This window comes from Aulonocara sp. 'chitande type north' Nkhata Bay, linkage group LG17 (assembly GCF_057382095.1).
Source record: "Aulonocara sp. 'chitande type north' Nkhata Bay isolate Kocher_YH1m ecotype deep benthic linkage group LG17, A_spYH_male_GT1.1, whole genome shotgun sequence".
NCBI lineage: Eukaryota > Metazoa > Chordata > Actinopteri > Cichliformes > Cichlidae > Aulonocara > Aulonocara sp. 'chitande type north' Nkhata Bay.
In genome coordinates, this window is record NC_141360.1 from 24,683,900 (window position 1) to 24,701,265 (window position 17,366).

The 17,366-nt window shown below is 42.1% G+C and overlaps 2 protein-coding genes across 4 annotated transcripts in view; one reads left to right on the forward strand and one right to left on the reverse strand.

Moving 5' to 3' along the window:
• The first annotated feature begins 435 nt into the window (after window positions 1-435).
• On the forward strand, window positions 436-8,468 carry LOC147310133 (methionine aminopeptidase 2-like). Of its 2 annotated transcripts, none has more exons than XM_086268239.1 (11): window positions 436-623; window positions 3,339-3,440; window positions 3,536-3,613; window positions 3,720-3,822; window positions 5,605-5,766; window positions 5,868-6,049; window positions 6,152-6,246; window positions 6,330-6,426; window positions 7,109-7,212; window positions 7,394-7,509; window positions 7,592-8,468. In XM_086268239.1, the coding sequence occupies exons 1-11, from the start codon at window positions 467-469 to the stop codon at window positions 7,842-7,844; spliced, it is 1,449 nt and encodes a 482-aa protein (XP_086124365.1). In that variant the 5' UTR covers window positions 436-466; the 3' UTR covers window positions 7,845-8,468. The 2 variants fall into 2 exon arrangements, with proteins under 2 accessions (XP_086124365.1, XP_086124366.1); XM_086268240.1 differs by having other exon boundaries at window positions 3,551-3,613.
• Window positions 8,469-9,044: 576 nt separating this feature from the next.
• usp44 (ubiquitin specific peptidase 44) overlaps window positions 9,045-17,366 on the reverse strand; it is a 21,368-nt gene continuing 13,046 nt past the window's right edge. For both annotated transcript variants that reach the window (XM_086268237.1, XM_086268238.1), the window contains exons 3-6: window positions 13,924-14,122; window positions 12,582-12,690; window positions 12,138-12,388; window positions 9,045-11,279 (exon numbers count right to left, since the gene is read on the reverse strand). In XM_086268237.1, coding sequence (XP_086124363.1) covers window positions 11,155-11,279; window positions 12,138-12,388; window positions 12,582-12,690; window positions 13,924-14,122 — 684 coding nt within the window. In that variant the 3' untranslated portion in view covers window positions 9,045-11,154. The remainder of the gene's footprint in view (window positions 11,280-12,137; window positions 12,389-12,581; window positions 12,691-13,923; window positions 14,123-17,366) is intronic.

Consider the following 17,366-nt stretch of genomic DNA (forward strand, 5'->3'; position numbering starts at 1 on the left):
TGGTGCATTAAGGGTGTGGTCATTTAATAATTAATTTTAAGCATTCAAGCATATGCCACCACACTGAAAGTACTATTTAAACTGAAATTGCAGGGAGATTAAACCTATTCCTGGTTTTTAGAGTGCCCGTGGGTCAACATATAATAAAAAACGTTATTATTTCCATTTGTATCGTGTTTACTAAATAAATGTTTCTAAATTAATTAAAGACTCTCAACTATTGAGTAATTATATATGATTACTCACTAGGTGTGAGTATATTTAATTATATTATATTATAATTAAATATTTTGAGATAATATGTGTATTTGTTTTAGTAAAACATAGTCCCTCTGTACTTACAAATAAAATATTAATGTAATTAGTTTTATTAACAAGAAGAAAAATCCCGGGTGTCCATGAAGGCAACACATACTGAGGACTCCCACAACCCCTTGTGCTTCCTCTTCCAGCAGCGCCTGCGATCATGGCGGACGTAATAGCGGAGCGGGTAGCAGAGCAGAAAGCGGTCCTGAACCGGGAGCTGAACGGAGAAGCGGAGGACCGAGAGGAGGCCGATCCAGCGGAGGAAACCTCGAAAAAGAAGAGAAAAAAGAAGAAGAAGAACAAGTCTGCGGGGACAGGTGAGCCACGACAGGTGAAGTCTCGTGCTAACAGGCTAACGTTAGTTAGACGGACGAGTTAGCCGCGACTAAACCGGAAATATGTGCATACGGCTTCAAAATAAAATCGACAGTTAAAGTTTTAATTATAAATGTAATATTTAAATTGCACCAACGTGTATTGTTTCAAAGCTAAGTAGTTGTGATTTGTTTTTGCTAGGAAATTTTTTATTTAAGTTGTGATGCTGATTTCCATGATAAAGTATGTGAGATAATGTGTTGACATATAGGAAGAGATCTTGAGCCATGCATTACAAGAGCTGTAATGCGTCAGTTATATGAGATTTAGGAATAAGATTGGAAGAATTAACTATATTATTTAGACAGTGTTAGTTTACATCTCTTGGTTTCCATAATAGAGGCATTGTGACAGAAACCTCCTTTGTCCCACACGCCATCAGACTGTTTAACTCCTCTCTGGAGGGGAGAGGGAGGGGAAGCAGGAGGACAAAGGAGGGGGGAACAACTAAGCTGTAGTTCCTCTTCACCTCACTGTACAATACTTTTGTAAATAGTCAACAGTGCAATAGACCTCAATACTTGAAATGTGCAATTCACTTGTATTTTTATTTTTTATTCCTATTTATTCTATTTATCCCCTTCGTATATTTTATTTATATTATCTCTGTATTTATATATGTGTGTGTGTGTGTGTGTGTATATATATATTATATATATATATAATATTCTGCAACTCTGTAACTTCTGTCGGTGCTGTGCTTTTTTGGAAATCGAATTTCCCAGAGGAACCCACCCGAGGGATTAATAAAGTTCTATCTAATCTAATCTAATCTTATTCTGAAATTTACACCGGAAGCAGTGCAGTTGAGTGGTTTCAGCTTCTCCACGTCCTACTCGTTGGACATGCGGGCGCAGATCAGTGCAGATTGGGCTACCGCTGTGCCTCTTGGGCCTCAGCGAGGACACCGGGCTTTAAGCGGAGCTCCCCACGGGAAACGTGCCCTCTGTCGTGGAAGGGCAGCTTTAGGGTGGAAGATAGTCCTTCCAGGAGCTGTCCTCCCTGCTGCTGCCGCCCTCCCCCCGCCGAGCTTCAGCCAAGCTCTCCTGTTTCGTAATTCTCCCTTTGCCAGACTTATTATGTAAGAAAAGAACAGAGGAAGGTTTATTTTGAAAATTAGCCGCAGTTAAAAATATTTTTCTTACTTATTAGATAGTTAATAACATTCAGAACATTACAAAATAAAATACAGCTTTTATACACTGTGTAATTGAAGACGTTTATTTAAAAGCCATATTTTAAGTTTATGGGGAATGGGCAGTGGTGTCAGTTTTCTTTGTGTCTGATCTGTTTTTCTTATTTAAGAGAAAAAAGAAAAGAAACAAAAAACACTGCCTTCAAGTAGGACAATAACACAACAGTACTTATTCTTCTTCACCTGGTTATCTTTAACTGTGTGGGTAGAGCTGACTGAGCCCCGCCCACATAGAAGGTCCAGCACAGACTCAGCTGAGGCAGTAATGAAGTAAAACAAGCCTTGTTTTATTTGAATACCAGCAGACACGTCTCCTCTCTGAGGCCATCTCTGCTCTTGTATCTGTCTTCACTAACTCTGAATCAGCATGTAGCCCCCCGCCCCCTTGCAAATTTATGCAGTTGCTTTGGAAGCCAAGAAATATTTATGCTAACCAACAAGACCAGCAGTAGCCAAACTGATAGCAAGACTCTGTTCACTCAATTTTTGAGCTCTGATCCATACACCTCTGGCTACCGTCTGGCGTCATTGAGCTCTTCCTCCTTTTCTAATTGGCCGTGATGTCATGGAGAATCCTGGCTGATGGGTTATTTGTGGCATAGTGTCAATGAAAAGTCGCTGGCTCCTGTATCAGCGAGTGATGCGCCCTTAGTGCTGCTGGTGTAAATGGTGCAGAGCTGTGGTGAGCACAAACAGACCTTCACGCTGTCATTACCCAGCATGCCCTTCAGCGGTTTAATATTGCCCTCGTTTTTTTGTGTGTATGCCCTGATCTTTGCCCAGGTGAAAAGAGGGGCACAGGTCCTGTCAGAACATTTAACAATTCTATTAATAAAAGCCAGTTTTGTAGAGGTTTATCAAACAGGGAAAACTGTGTTAAAGCAGGATTAAGCTGGGCTAAGTTGAGAGCTCAGGTGTGTGGTCACATTACTTAGTGTACACCTTAAGGTCTGCCTCATTACCGAAGGTGTTTTAGAGAGTTAAATTGAAATGTTACTTTTGTTTTTATTAGTTTACTTTATAGTGATGTAAGCTTTAATCCATCAAAAACTGCAGGAAAATGTTCAGATTTTCTATTCTTATTTAATTCACTTAATGTACAGAATTCACCTGCTTGCTGCATACAATGCTACTACTGCACATTCGCCTAATGTATATAATATATAATGTTCTTCCTCTCCCCCCCCCCCTTTTGCACAAGTCGAGGAGCGTGTCAGGTTACATTTCACTGCGTGTTATACTTGTATAACTATGCATGTGACGCATAAAGAATCTTGAATCTCTTGAAGGATGTTCCTCATTTGTGGATTATAGTGTTGAGATTTCAGGAGAGCGTGGCTCAGACCTTCACATCTTATTTCGTTTTAACCCTGATATTGCTTCCCTATCAGGCCATTAAAGGTGTATATTTTAAAAGTAGTGAGTAACGATTCATTTCTGGGTCACTGGCATCTGTTTACAGGCACTGAGGCAGAGGTGGAGGCGGACGGAGTGGCCGAGGTGACCAAACAGCTGGAGAAGCAGGCGATAGAGGACAAAGAGAAGGAAGAGGAGGGCGAGGAAGGTGACTGAAGTCAAACATCAACACTTTAACCTGCGGTGGTGTGGACAGGTCAAATGTAAACATTGGATTTAGTAGCTGTTTTTTTTTTAAAAAAGTCTTAACTTACACAGACGGAGACGATGGAGAGAACTCTGCAGGAAAGAAGAAGAAGAAGAAAAAGAAGAAGAAAGGAAGTGAGTTAATGATATTTTAGTGGAAAAGCAGACTCGGTGTGTTTTATACCGGAGCCAGGTGTTTCTGTAAGACATCTGTTGGTGAGTCTTTGTTGTGTTTTGACAGCCAAATGTCAGACTGATCCTCCATCTGTGTCCATCTGTGAGCTCTACCCAAGCGGAGTTTTCCCCATTGGACAGGAATGTGAATACCCTGTCGTTCAGGATGGGTAAGACGAGCATACACACACACACCTACACTTGCGACTTAAGTTCTACTTCTCTTTTAAATCTCTTTAGCTTTTAAAATGCCAGGTGGGTTTTTTCAAAATAATATTTTGACTTTTTTCCAAAACTTCTGAGTTAATTTTGGGAATTGAACTTTAGGGCTGCCACGATTAGTCGACTAGTCACGATTATGTCGACTATTAAAATCGTCGACGACTAATTTAATAGTCGACGCATCGTTTGAAGCTTTGTAAGATCACAAAGGACGCAGGAATGAGTAGTAGGATTTAAGAGTGTAATAACGGACTGAAACAGAAGATGGCAGCACTGCATGTACAAGGATGCCAGCTGCCGTTAAACCCCGAAGAAGAAGAAGCTGTGTCCCAGAATTCATAGCGCAGCCCAGCGCAGTTGTCAACAATGGCGGCAGCTAGTTAGTTTTAACTTTACTCTTATTATTCTTTCTGGGTCACAAAATAAACGTTTAACATATTTTCAGCCGAGAATGTAGCTGTGTAAACCTCAAATATCTGCTCAGTTTATCAAGACACCACATATTTTCAAAAGCGCTCCGACGTTTTCGGAGACGTCTGTTACCCACTAGCTCGTTAGCTAGGCGGGGGCAAGGCTAACTAGAGCCATGAGAACACCGGACTCCCGGCAAATCGTTTTCAAACCCACCGCCTTCTTTTGCTAGTCAGGTTAAACATGATATATAAGTCACTTAGATAACTTAAAAATGTTATTGTTTGGCTTTCTTTAGTATTTTATTTGTTCCTGAGTAAATCGTTTTGGCTGAGATTAAAGTTATAGTTTTTGCACAGCTAAAACTGTCAAGCAGACAGCTGATTATCAGAAGTGTGAGACGCTGGAGAATATACTCCGGTGTCCTGTTATATTTTAGAAAGCAAGGAGTTTATTAAACTTCACCGAAACAATCTGCAAATTTCATTAAAAATTAATAAACTACCATCTTGTCTTTATTTTTAGTTAGCACAAACACTTCAAGCTGTAAGCTAATGATAGTTATATAAGACCAGATGCTGCTGGTGCAATAAGCTGTACGTCCAATGGATGATGATCTGATTAGTCGACTAATCGCAAAAATAATCGGTGACTAGTCGACTATCAAAATAATCGTTTGTGGCAGCCCTATTGAACTTACTCTTGGAATAGACGTGGATTTCCCTGCAATGCATATTTTTGATTTTATTCCTGAAATAGTATTGCAAAATTATTCTCAAAATTCTAACTACATTTCTGGAATAATATTTCAAAATCTTAACTTATTCTCTTTTTGTTAGTATCACTCAGAGTGGTACTAACAGTAACAATAGTTAGCATGGAAGGACTTCTTTAGTGGTTTCCTCTGAGTGTGTGCCTGAGGTGTGCAGGTTTCATTTAATCTGTTTTTACTTCCATTGCCTTCCCTTCTTGTTCCTGTGTTTTCTGGCTGAATTACATCAGAGGTTTTACATGTGAGGCTCCTGCAGCAAGCTGTGGACCACACTGTGCAGTGTTTATATCGCAGTCTTTATTTCCTCTTTCTGGGAAACACTTTTTAATCTTGTGATCTGAAAAATTACTCACTCATCTCTGTCTTTAACAGAGGAGAGACTCTGTATTTTCCAGTAAAGACAAAAACATTCAACTAAGTAGTTTCAGCAGGTGCATATTCATGAAGAATGTGGTCTCCAGATGTTTTTATTAGCTTTAGAAACTGTAACTGAATCCAAATTTGATGCTTGAACGTGCTGCGCTGCTGTTTTTGTTTCACCTCCCAGTCGCAGCGCCGTGTCACGCATGACCAACGAGGAGAAGCGGGTGCTGGATAAAGCTAATGAGGAGATGTGGAACGACTTCAGGCAGGCGGCCGAGGCGCACAGGCAGGTCCGGAAGCATGTCCGCAGCTTCCTGAAACCTGGCATGACCATGATCGAAATCTGGTGAGACTGCTTTTATCTTCTGTCGCTCGTAGAGGCGGCTGTTTTGGAATTAGATGAGAAGATTTGGATTTCCTGCTGATGCCCTTCTCTGTTTTGATTAGCGAGCGGTTGGAGGACTGCTCTCGTAAGCTGATAAAGGAGAACGGGCTGAACGCCGGCCTGGCCTTCCCCACCGGCTGCTCCCTGAACCACTGTGCTGCTCACTACACTCCCAACGCTGGAGACACCACTGTCCTCCAGTACGACGACGTCTGCAAGATCGACTTTGGCACTCACATCAACGGTACGCCGACTGAACCTTTCTGCTTCTTTTACTGCTGTTTAAAAATACATCAGCCACTGGATGCTGACCGGTGTGCTTCTTTCTTCCGGTGTCTGCCCGCAGGGAGAATCATTGACTGTGCCTTCACCGTCACGTTTAACCCAAAGTACGACAAGCTTTTGGAGGCCGTGAAAGACGCCACCAATACCGGAATCAAAGTAAGACCTGAACGGACGCCTCGTTTTTAGTTGGTGTGTGTTTGTGGATCCTGCAGCTGAAACATGTTTGTTCTCCTCTGAAGAACGCCGGCATCGATGTGCGCCTGTGTGATGTCGGAGAGGCAATCCAAGAGGTGATGGAGTCCTACGAGGTCGAGCTTGATGGCAAAACATACCAGGGTGAGATCACACTGTCATTACAGGATACTCAACTTTATAGAAAACAGTAGTTTATGCTATCTGTGAAAATCCACCCTCACGTGCACCATGACTCGTGTGGTAATGTTCACAGACTCGTGCATTTCTGTTTCATCTGAATTATTTGTTGTTTGTTTTGTTTTTTTAAGCAAAAAAATAAAGAAAAGAGCAAAAATCTGCAACATGTAAATGATCTGAGGTCGTTCTCGCATGACAGAGCTTCACATATTTTTCCCTCTGTGATCCTTTTACTCTAAATGCAGCAAAATCAGAGCTCAGACATTATTTTAAACTCTGCGTAGCTCCTGTAAAAAACTGACATGAAGAGCTTCAAATATTTCCCAGTGCTTACTAAAGACGTGTGCAACTAGTCAGCAAGCGAGTTAAACAAATTACTCTTATTTTATTAAAACAACAACTGGCGTGTCCACAAGGCGTCTCAAGTCTGGATAAAGGTGGAGAGTTGCATCAAAAAGGACATTGAACCAAAAATTTTGAATATGCCGATCATGAAAAATTAGATTCAGGGCATTATTCTAAGATATAAATCTACAACGGAGTCTCTCCTCTGCTGATATTTGTGTGCCGGTGTGTACACAAACTGAATATTTTCACTTTAAAACTGGGAAAAACTTACATTTCGTCTTTTTCCCCTACGTTGCAGTGAAGCCCATCCGAAACCTGAACGGTCATTCCATCGGTCAGTACAGGATACACGCTGGAAAGACTGTGCCCATCGTTAAAGGAGGAGAAGCGACGAGAATGGAGGCGAGTACTTCCTGGTTTCCTCACATTTTGATCAACTTACTCACTGCACGTGATTCTAATGCAATATCAGAATTTCTAAAAAGTAAAAAAAAAAACTAAACGCTGTAAAAAGAAGCTGAAGAGCACCTTCAGCTTCACTTCTGACGATTTTATTTTCGTTGACTCGGGTGTCGCTCTACAGGAGGGCGAGGTGTACGCCATCGAGACGTTCGGCAGCACGGGTAAAGGCGTGGTCCACGACGACATGGAGTGCTCGCACTACATGAAAAACTTTGACGTCGGCCACGTCCCTATCAGGTGAGAGCCTGTGTTTATTTAGCTCGCCTGGACAGGGAGCGTATTGGTTAGCAGTAACTCACTGACTCCTTTTCTTCTCCAGGCTGCCGCGAGCGAAGCACTTGCTGAACGTGATCAACGAGAACTTCGGCACGTTGGCGTTCTGCCGGCGCTGGCTGGACCGCCTAGGCGAGAGCAAGTACCTGATGGCCCTGAAGAACCTGTGCGACCTCGGCATCGTGGACCCCTACCCCCCGCTCTGCGACACCAAGGGCTGCTACACCGCTCAGTTCGAGCACACCATCCTGCTCAGGCCCACCTGCAAGGAGGTGGTGAGCCGGGGGGACGACTACTGACACCCCTACCTTCCAGCACCACCAGACCCCGCCCCCTCACTACCACACAGCACCTGTTGGAGAACTCGGGGATGAAGTGAAGGATGCCAGACGCTGACAGTGCACAGCTTTCAGGGAAGGAGAAGCAGCTGTCTGAGCGCTCCGCCATCAACCACAACTAAAGAAACAAGCCCACACCTTTCTCTTGGATAGAGCTTTTTTTTTTTTCCAGTTTCCATCAGGACTATCATATTGCAAAATATTACATTTAAGCTGCTGCTGAATTTAGTGCAACCCCAGTTTTCAAAGAGTTTCTCTCCACTTTGAGCCTCCGGTGCTTTGGTGCTCTGTTAAAATGAAGCACCAAGGCCACTGATGGCTTAAAGAAGTGGTCAGGCCTGCATGCTGGCATGGCCCAAAGTCTTTGCAGACTGTTCCTAACATTTAAAAGCTTGGGGAAGAGGTGGTCTTGTAGTTAGATATTCATACAGACACCGGTAACCTGCAGCTCTATGTTTGGCTTCTGTTGCAACAGGAGGGAACTCTGCACTATGGCCCTCCGCTTATCGGTTCTTTGGTATTTGTAAAGTTTCTTTGAAATGGCTGCTGCCACTCTGTTCCAGATTAAAATGCTTCATTTTCAAACTCTCCCTGATAATGCTTTTATAAGAAAGAAAATTAACTAAATAATTTTGCTCATTTGTGGGCTCCCTACTGATGACTTTGTGCAAGAAACCTAAACGGTGCATTTTCTTAATTTTGTTCCTACAACAGAGGAAGCCCCCAAAAGTTCTGCAAACCCAAATCTTTATTTTGCTCAGACAAGATGGGGAAACATAACTTCATGGGATGTTGGGGTGTCCTTAGGAGTAACTGGTAATAGCGTTACTCTATCACACGGTGGTTAACATTAAAAAACAAACAAAAAAAAAAAATCAGGTAAAGTTAGGCTACCTTCTCAGCCATGCTTATTTTAGACTTGGTTTAGTGAAATTAGGTATTAAACCTTATTGATTAATCAGCGGTTAATTTTATAAAAATGGTAAATGGTTTTATACCTGTAAGTAGGATGCTACCACTTAGAAAGGTTAACATGGCTTATTTAAGCTTAGCATGAAGACTGGAGACTGTTACTGGCAATAAAACTTCTAATACCCTTCAATAAGGGGAATTTTCATGCATTGTAGATTGAAGGTAAATAACGAAGCACAGACGGGCATCTTTTGTAGAAAAATGAAAAAATATTCTCATTTATTGAGGTAATTTTTTTTTCTAGAAAAAACAAAAAATTGAGGTAATAATTTGCATAGTATAACTTCCATCAATTTACACACGGCGCATCCATGGAGCAGTAACCAAAATGCCAACAAATAACAGAACTGCGGACAGAGGGGAAAAAAAAAAAAAAACCACACAAAGTGTGCTTCGACTCCCCTCTGCTCAGAGGGAAGATAATTGAACAGTGAAATCTGTTAACTGCTGGTGGTTTTCAACAATCGGAACAAAGTGGTTGTATAAAACGTTTAAAACAGTCGATGGCCTCCTTTGTAAAATCTCTGAGAATTGTATAAAAAGTACATTCATAATCTAAATGCTGGTCTGTGTGGGACTCCCACTTTGCTGAATTGATATGAACTATAAAAATAGATTATTTTGTTAAAGGGCACTTTTCAAGTACAGCAGTTATCTGCCTAGTCAGGGATGGTTTACGGTTATGCAGTTACATTCTGAGGCAGACAGGGGGCAGCACTGAGCCAAATAAAAAAAATATTAAACCAAAAACCACATTAAGTAAGAAAATGTAGATTTACAACTTAGCATGCTGAAAATAAAGCTGGGATTTTAGGAATAAAGCTCTCGAGTAGAACACAGCTGTAGGCCTCATTCAATTTTACTTGTATTTTTTCCCCCTGAAAAGATAGTCCTCACCTTTAATATCACAAAACTTGTGTACTAAAAGAGAAATGCTTTCTTTTGTAGTCTCAGTAATAGTGTTTTGACTTTAGTCTCATAATTTGGACTAATTTCCTCAAAATGTTGACTTTCTTTCAAAAGAATACAGACTTTATTCTCAGATTGGTATTTAATTTTTTTAAGTTACTTTAATCATATTCTGACATTATTCTCAAATCCAACTTTATTCTTGTAACTATTCCAATGTTTTTCAAAATGTAGACTTTATTCTCAAATGTTTTTGTATTGCAAAATTATTCTCAAAATTCTAACTATATTTCTAGAATAATATTTCAACATCACTCAAAATTATTTTCTAAATCTAACCTTCTTAATGTGGCCCTGTCACACTCATTCGTAGCTGTCATTAAAAACTCCATAAAATACTGAACCGTTTAGGAGAAGCAGGGCTTTCCAAATACTTCCCGCAAATACTTTGGCTTGAGGTCTGCCTCAGAGTGAAAAACATTGCTCGTGTACAGATTTTTAAACAACCAACACTAAAAACCTGCACTATACACATTAGTGCATTTTTTGGCAAGGAATCGGGATGAACGCCTGTGAAAATGTTTACCTGTCTCAGACACACGGAGGCCATTTCTACTGAGTGAATGACAGTTTATAACCCTACATCCAGTTCTGTGTTGACTATCTAAAGTGACTGAGAAACATTTCAGCTGATTTATAAAACAAAACAAACAAACAAAAACCCCAAAACACAGCATTTACAATCAACAAGCCTCGCGCACAGGTAAGCAGACATACCTGTAGAGCAGGGGTGCCCAATCCCAGTCCTCGAGAGCTACCGTCCTGCAGCTTTTAGACGCATCCTTCTTCTGACACACCTGAATCAACTGAATGGCTTGTTATCAGGCCTTTGCCAAACTTGATGGCATGCTGAAGAGGTAATCAAACCATTTGATTCAGCTGTGTTGGAGTAGGGATGCATCTAAAAGCTGCAGGATAGTAGATCTCGAGGACTGGGATTGGGCACCCCTGCTGTAGAGTCATGCCTGACCAAAGTCTACTGGCTGCTTGACACAGACACCTTGGCTGACGCTCTCTTCTTTATAAAATACAACTGTACATGAATCACAAACATAATCTTTTAAAAAAAAAAATACCTACATATAAACACAATATACAACAAGTTCACAAAGCAGAACCCAACTTTACAAACGAGTCCTTTCTCTCTCACCTCCTTTTTGTTTTGTTTTTTTAATAGAAAAATAGACTAAAAAGACCCAACCTCCCAGATACAAAATGCCCAAAGAAAGAGGGAAGAGAAAGACCGATAGGTGGGGCTGTGCTGATGTCACCTCGCTGAGTAGTCGGGCTGCTGGGGAGGTGGCAGCGGGGTTCACAGAGGGGTGTAGTCCTATAGCGGCCGGTCTCTGTCCTGAGATACTCGCTGCGTGTAGAAGAGGATGTAGGCCTGAGCGCGGCAGACCTCATCCACCGAGCACACGTTCAGCTTAGAGTCATTACAGTGAACCCAGAAGCCTGGAGGAAGAGGAGGGACGAGTTACCCAGATGAGCAGATGTGTTTGGAACAACACGTTTGTTTACTGGGGTTGGTTTTTGAGATCCCGCTCCCACAGAGCCACATACTTGGACACTGGCTAAACAACTGGAAAAGCACTCAAATTCTACTTTTAACCCCATGGAGCACATATTTGTTTTTTACTCTGTAGAACTGGTATCAAAATCACATCCTGAATACTCAACATGACAAGATGTTGGGAAAATTAAGATCAGCACAACCTGGTAATATCTTAAAAACTTAAAATCTAATTTTAAGTTTAATAAAATAAAATACCTGAAGTTTAATTTAGCAAAAAGCCTTGTGCCAGTTACTGAAAACAAAGATTAACTTAGCCTAACCATAATCTCAGCGTACACAGAAGTTCATGTATATAAATATCAGCAGGAAAGAAACTAAACTACATTTAACCTTATTCACATGCAGCAGTGAATGAATCAGGTGGTAAAATTGGAACAATAGTCCTGAAAGCTTCCTCGTGTCCTATTAATAACCTGCAAATACAGCTGAGAGGGCCGAGGAGGGAACGTCATCATTTCTGCAGGAATATGAGGCGTTAGTTTGACTCTTTCGGCGACGATGACTCCACGTTTCGTTCTGACAAGATAAAATTCATCCTGAGCATGGATCTCATGAGAATCCTTTCAGTGGCATTTCACTGTGGCAGAGGAACCTCTGGACTTTAATGTGGACATTTTGAGAGGATGAAGGGAACAGTTCCCACAGCATTAATCCTCCTGTGACCGGGGCATTCACTGCTGTGTACACTTCCCTGCTTAAACCCAAACACAGAGAAAGAAGTAAAGAAAATGACTCACCTCCTTCTGTGTTGTAGCAGTAGGAAGTGTAGTGGCCAGAGCCAAAGCCCTTCCCATGATGCATCACCACGGCCGAGAGCTCGTAAAGGAAGTGCTTTGAGCGGGGCGAGCCAGCGGCGCTGGGGCTGCTGGGACTGGAGTAGGGCATGGCTTTGGGTGAGGGCTCTCGGCAGCAGTAGGGCTCCATGTTGAGGAGCTGGTCGAAGCTGACGTGGACTCCAATCTTTTCCCGGTGATTTCTCCCAGACCACCTGAGGACCAATCAGAAGGCAGAGAAAAAGCTGAGGGGTGATCTTCTAAGAACAGCTGAAGGTTATTAGTGTTCTTACTAGAGTCTCGTCTCTAGAAGTCACATCCATGTATAATAAAGTGAAAATTTGAGTTAACACTTAAGACACGGTTATATTAATCCAATCAACTCCACAGGCGTTAACGTCTCCTCACCTGAAGCGTTTGAGGTGCAGCCTTAGGACCTGAGGCAGTTTATGGACCATCAGCTGCTTCTGTGCTTCGGTCAGAATGACTGGCTTGGATGAGGCCCGTCTTCTGGCAGCTGCACACACGTGGAGAGAGGAAAGAGCTGACACACAGCACAAAGATCACTTTTTGTGAGCGTCGACGCAGCTTTAAAGCGGTCACGTGACCCTGTGATTATGTAAACTGCTGCAGAGCGATAAAGGCGCCATTTTACATGAACATTTTAGAGTAGATCTGAGAAGCAGTGCAGGTATTTGTGTTAGTTTAGTCCTGAAGGAACCACACTTCTAAATGCTTTCATTTAGAAGTGTGAAAACATGTCCTTGATTTCCTGGATACCGTTGTTGGGTATGTTTATTTTTTATTAGCTGCTGCCTACAAACCGGAATGTCCCCACCATGTCCTGTTTTGTTTTCACGACAGGCACTTACAGGCTTTCAACATTTGAGTCAGTCAAGACTGCAGCCAATCATTTTACCCATCTTACCCTCACTGTGATAGTAGGGAATTGGAAGTTTGCTTGGATTTCAGCTAAGCGGTGTGAGTGCTGCACGGCACTTACACCGCACGGCAGCGAAAAGCACGGCATCAACGTAATGAAACGCTGGTAACATGTTTTATAGTCACCAAAATGCTTCCATTTGTTGTTTCAGTGTCACAGATGTGACTAAAAGGTGCAATTTGGTTGCTATCGGTGGTTGTTGGACTTTTTTAATTTTAGAAGGGAGCATATCACAGGGAAAAGGAAGTGGGAACAATAGAAAAAAAAATAGAAAAATAATACTTTTACAGTACAACAAACACACACTGTGGTAACAGGGACCACTTTCAGTAGTTTTAAATGTTCAGGCTTTCATAGAAATTAAGGTTGTGACCCAAGTTTTTACTTTACATCTGGTCCATAGATTATATAGGCGCCTGGCCATGGAGTGCCTTTCTTCTACTTATCCAGCCACCGATCTGTCCTTTTAGCCTTGTTTTTTTTTTTTTTTTTTATTCCCTCTTGAATTTCTCTGTCTTTAGGTTGATCAAATGTCCAAAAACATCTTCCCTCTGTGAGTTTGGACACAGCTGTTTTTCATCTGTCTCGTCTTGTGAGTCCGAGAGGGATCCTTCAGTTTTCATTAACAATGTTATACCACAAACTTAGTTCTACCATAAAGCACGTTTTAGTTACTGAGTGATACTTTTACAGGCTTAGTTATCGTTTAGTTTGTATCCCCTCTTTTTTCAGCATGTTTTATAGGTGAAAACTGTAAATATCTTGAGTTTAAAGTAAAAAAAAAACTGTGTGGCTCGTCTCACTCACAGTTACACTGGTCACAGGCGTAGATGTTTCCCTCCAGAGCTTCGGTCTCTGTAAACTTGGCTAGCATTTCCGTCAAATGGCACGAAGCCTGAGCGGCCGACTCCCGGCTATTATTGTGATATCGCTCCGGGAACTCCAGCGACAGATCCCAGAAAGGCTCCACAGTGTTGGAGCGATGGTCACAGGCCAGGCACGTCACCTGCATGGAAAGGCGAGAAAGAGTAAGAAATAAGCAAACAACACAGGAGACGTCAGAAGGAATATCTCTATTTCTACATGTGACTGGGAATACATAGAAATTAAATACAAATGTGGGGCTTTTCACAACATCCACTGACCCACTTTCCAATCCAATCCAATTTTATTTATAAAGCACTTTAAAATACCCAGCACAGGAACAAAGTGCTGTACAGAAAATAAGTTAAAACAATAGAATGAATGAATGAATAATATAATATTATATATATATATATATATATATATATATATGGGTGCAGCGATACACAAAATTCACGGTTCGGTTCGGTTCGATACTTTGGTGTCACGGTTCGATATTTTTTCGATACAAAAAAAAATGTTCATGCCTTTTTAATTTGTCATTTATTAAAATTATATATATATATTTTAACTGAAAAGTACAGTTTTTAAATTTAACCCTAACCCTTGTGCGCGTTTTTTATTTTGACAGCGAATGCGCACCTGCGGACCACTTAAGATAAGATAAGATAGAACTTTATTAATCCCTCGGGTGGGTTCCTCTGGGAAATTCGACTTCCAAAAAAAGCACAGCAACGACCGAAGTTACAGTTACAGAATTGTTATATATATATACACACACACACACACACACACACACACACACACACACACACACACACACACACACACACACTTATGTGCAGCCCTGGTTATTTAGCTCGTCATATTGCAGCCACAGAAATTCTTTTGTCCATGAAACCATAAAGCTGCACTTTCTTTTTGCCTTATAGTCTGATTTGTCATAACTTCTCCGTTTTGTGGTAAGCTTTTCTTTGGCTGTCACTTCTTCACCCTGACCTGTCTTATTTGGCTCAGCAGAACTGAAATGCTTTTACACACGCACTCACATAAGCTCAGCGATTCTCTGCGCGATCAACCTCTCACATGTTTAAGCTGCGGGAGATTTCACTTGTCATGTTTGCATAGTAAGCTAACGATTAATAAGACGATGTCAGAGGAATTGGTGCACAAATTTTCATCACTCACAGATCAGTGCTGTCGCTCTCTATACACAGTTTGCACGATTGCAAAGTGAAAGCAAAAAACAAGCGCAAATTCAAACGCGATTTCAATATGTCACATATTGACAGTGGCTCACCGATGCCAATGACATAATTACCCAGCTACATTTCTGAAAGAATGCAAAAGCATTGACATATATTTTTCCTTCCTACAATAGCCCGACGGGCAGGGAAGAGATAGATTTTGGTAGCCTGACTGGAAAAATCGCTAGCCCCAGGAGGTCGGGCTAGCGATATTGCAAGCCCTGTATCTGATTGAGGAATCACTCATCTTTGGAAAAGAGAGTTTATTACAGAGAAATGTCTCTTTCCAAAATAAAAGCTATACTATCCGCTTCTTCTGGGCTATATTCTCAGCAGCATAAGGAGAATCATGTGCTAACAGCTGTCTAAATGACTCGGCTAAAGTTAGTAGCATGCTTGTTGTTTTTGTCTTTGCACTAGGATGATGTCGGCGTAAATGTGCAGTCATATTCGTTGTGTTCCCACTAGTGCTTTCAGGTTAATCTCGTTGAAATGACCTTAACGCCACAACACGGCAAATCTCCGTTAACGAGCTACCGCCGATCGCCCCGTGCATGGGGCTAGACGGCCAACACGTTAACGAGCTAACTACGCTAACACACTAGCTCCCGCCCATGTAATTGAGCATTGCACGGCACATCCAACATACTGTTTTACTTTAGTCCATGACTCGCTTACCTTCAGGGTCATACGTCACATGAAAACCAAAATAATTCCAAACGCCAGATCTGAATGAGAGTGGGGGAGGTCCATGTTGCAAGGAGAGCTTAACTTCTGTCTTGCTAGCTTGCCCTGCGCTCTTCCTTCTGACTATGCTGTCTGTGTTGAGCGCTCAGTGGATCTGCGCTCAACAGTGCAGCCTAGGCGGAGTAGTCGAACGCAGATTCACTGAGCGCTCAACACAGACAGCATCGTCAGAAGGAAAGTTGATAAAATAAATTACAAATGTTGTATTGTTCGATACATATGCGTACTGAACCGAAAGCACTGTATCGAACGGTTCAATATCGATACGAATATCGTTGCACCCCTAATATATAAATATATATATATAAATAAATATATATATATATATATATATATATATTTATATATATATATATATATATATATATGCTGGATAGCGTAGTGGTTAAACTACACGCCTTTGGAACAGAGGATCGCAAGTTCGATTCCTGCCTGGGGCGTCTGTATCCAGTAAGGGTCCTAAGGCTAGACCCCCTATGCTAAGCAAGCCTACCGCAGACATGAGCGAGACAGATAAATATGAAGGCATGCCGGCTCGGACGTCGCCCGGATCAACAAGGTCCGCGTCAGGTGTTGAGGAACCAGGGCACCCTGACGAAAAGTGGGCTACTGGAACAAGAAGGCATCGGTGGGCAAGGGACGAAAACAGGGCGTTGTTGGAATGCTACTACGCAAGTAACCCCGGCGGAAGGGGCTACATGAATAGGATGAGGGACCTATGGATTCTTCGATACCCAACATCCACAATGACGGCGAAACAACTAGTAGCTCAGTGTTCCAACATTCGAAAGAAGGGACTGCTCTCACAGCTAGAGATTGACGAGGTACAACACAAATGCTACGGCAAGGAGGAGTCAGGACGCCAGGTCAGGGGGGAGATATCCCTGAACAGGGTCCAGTAACCATCACAGTGGCAGATATCCAAGAAAGGGTCTCCAGTATGAAGAGTTGGACAGCACCACGGCCCGACATGGTTCACGCCTACTGGCTGAAGAAGCTGACTGCACTCCACGAGCGTCTGGCAGCACAAATGAACCAGCTGCTAGTTAACGAAAGACACCCGGAATGGCTAACTGAAGGCCGGACGGTCCTGATCCCCAAGGACCCCAAGAAGGGACCGGTCCCCTCCAACTACCGACCAATAACCTGCCTCAGTACTACATGGAAGCTCCTGTCAGGCATCATATCGGCTAAGATGAACAGGCACATGGGTCAATACATGAGCGGGACACAGAAAGGAATTGGCAAGAATACCAGAGGTGCAAAACACCAGCTACTGGTAGACAGAACAATCAGCCGAGACTGCAAGACCAGACTGACCAACCTGTGCACGGCCTGGATTGATTACAAGAAGGCCTATGACTCAATGCCCCACAGCTGGATACTGGAATG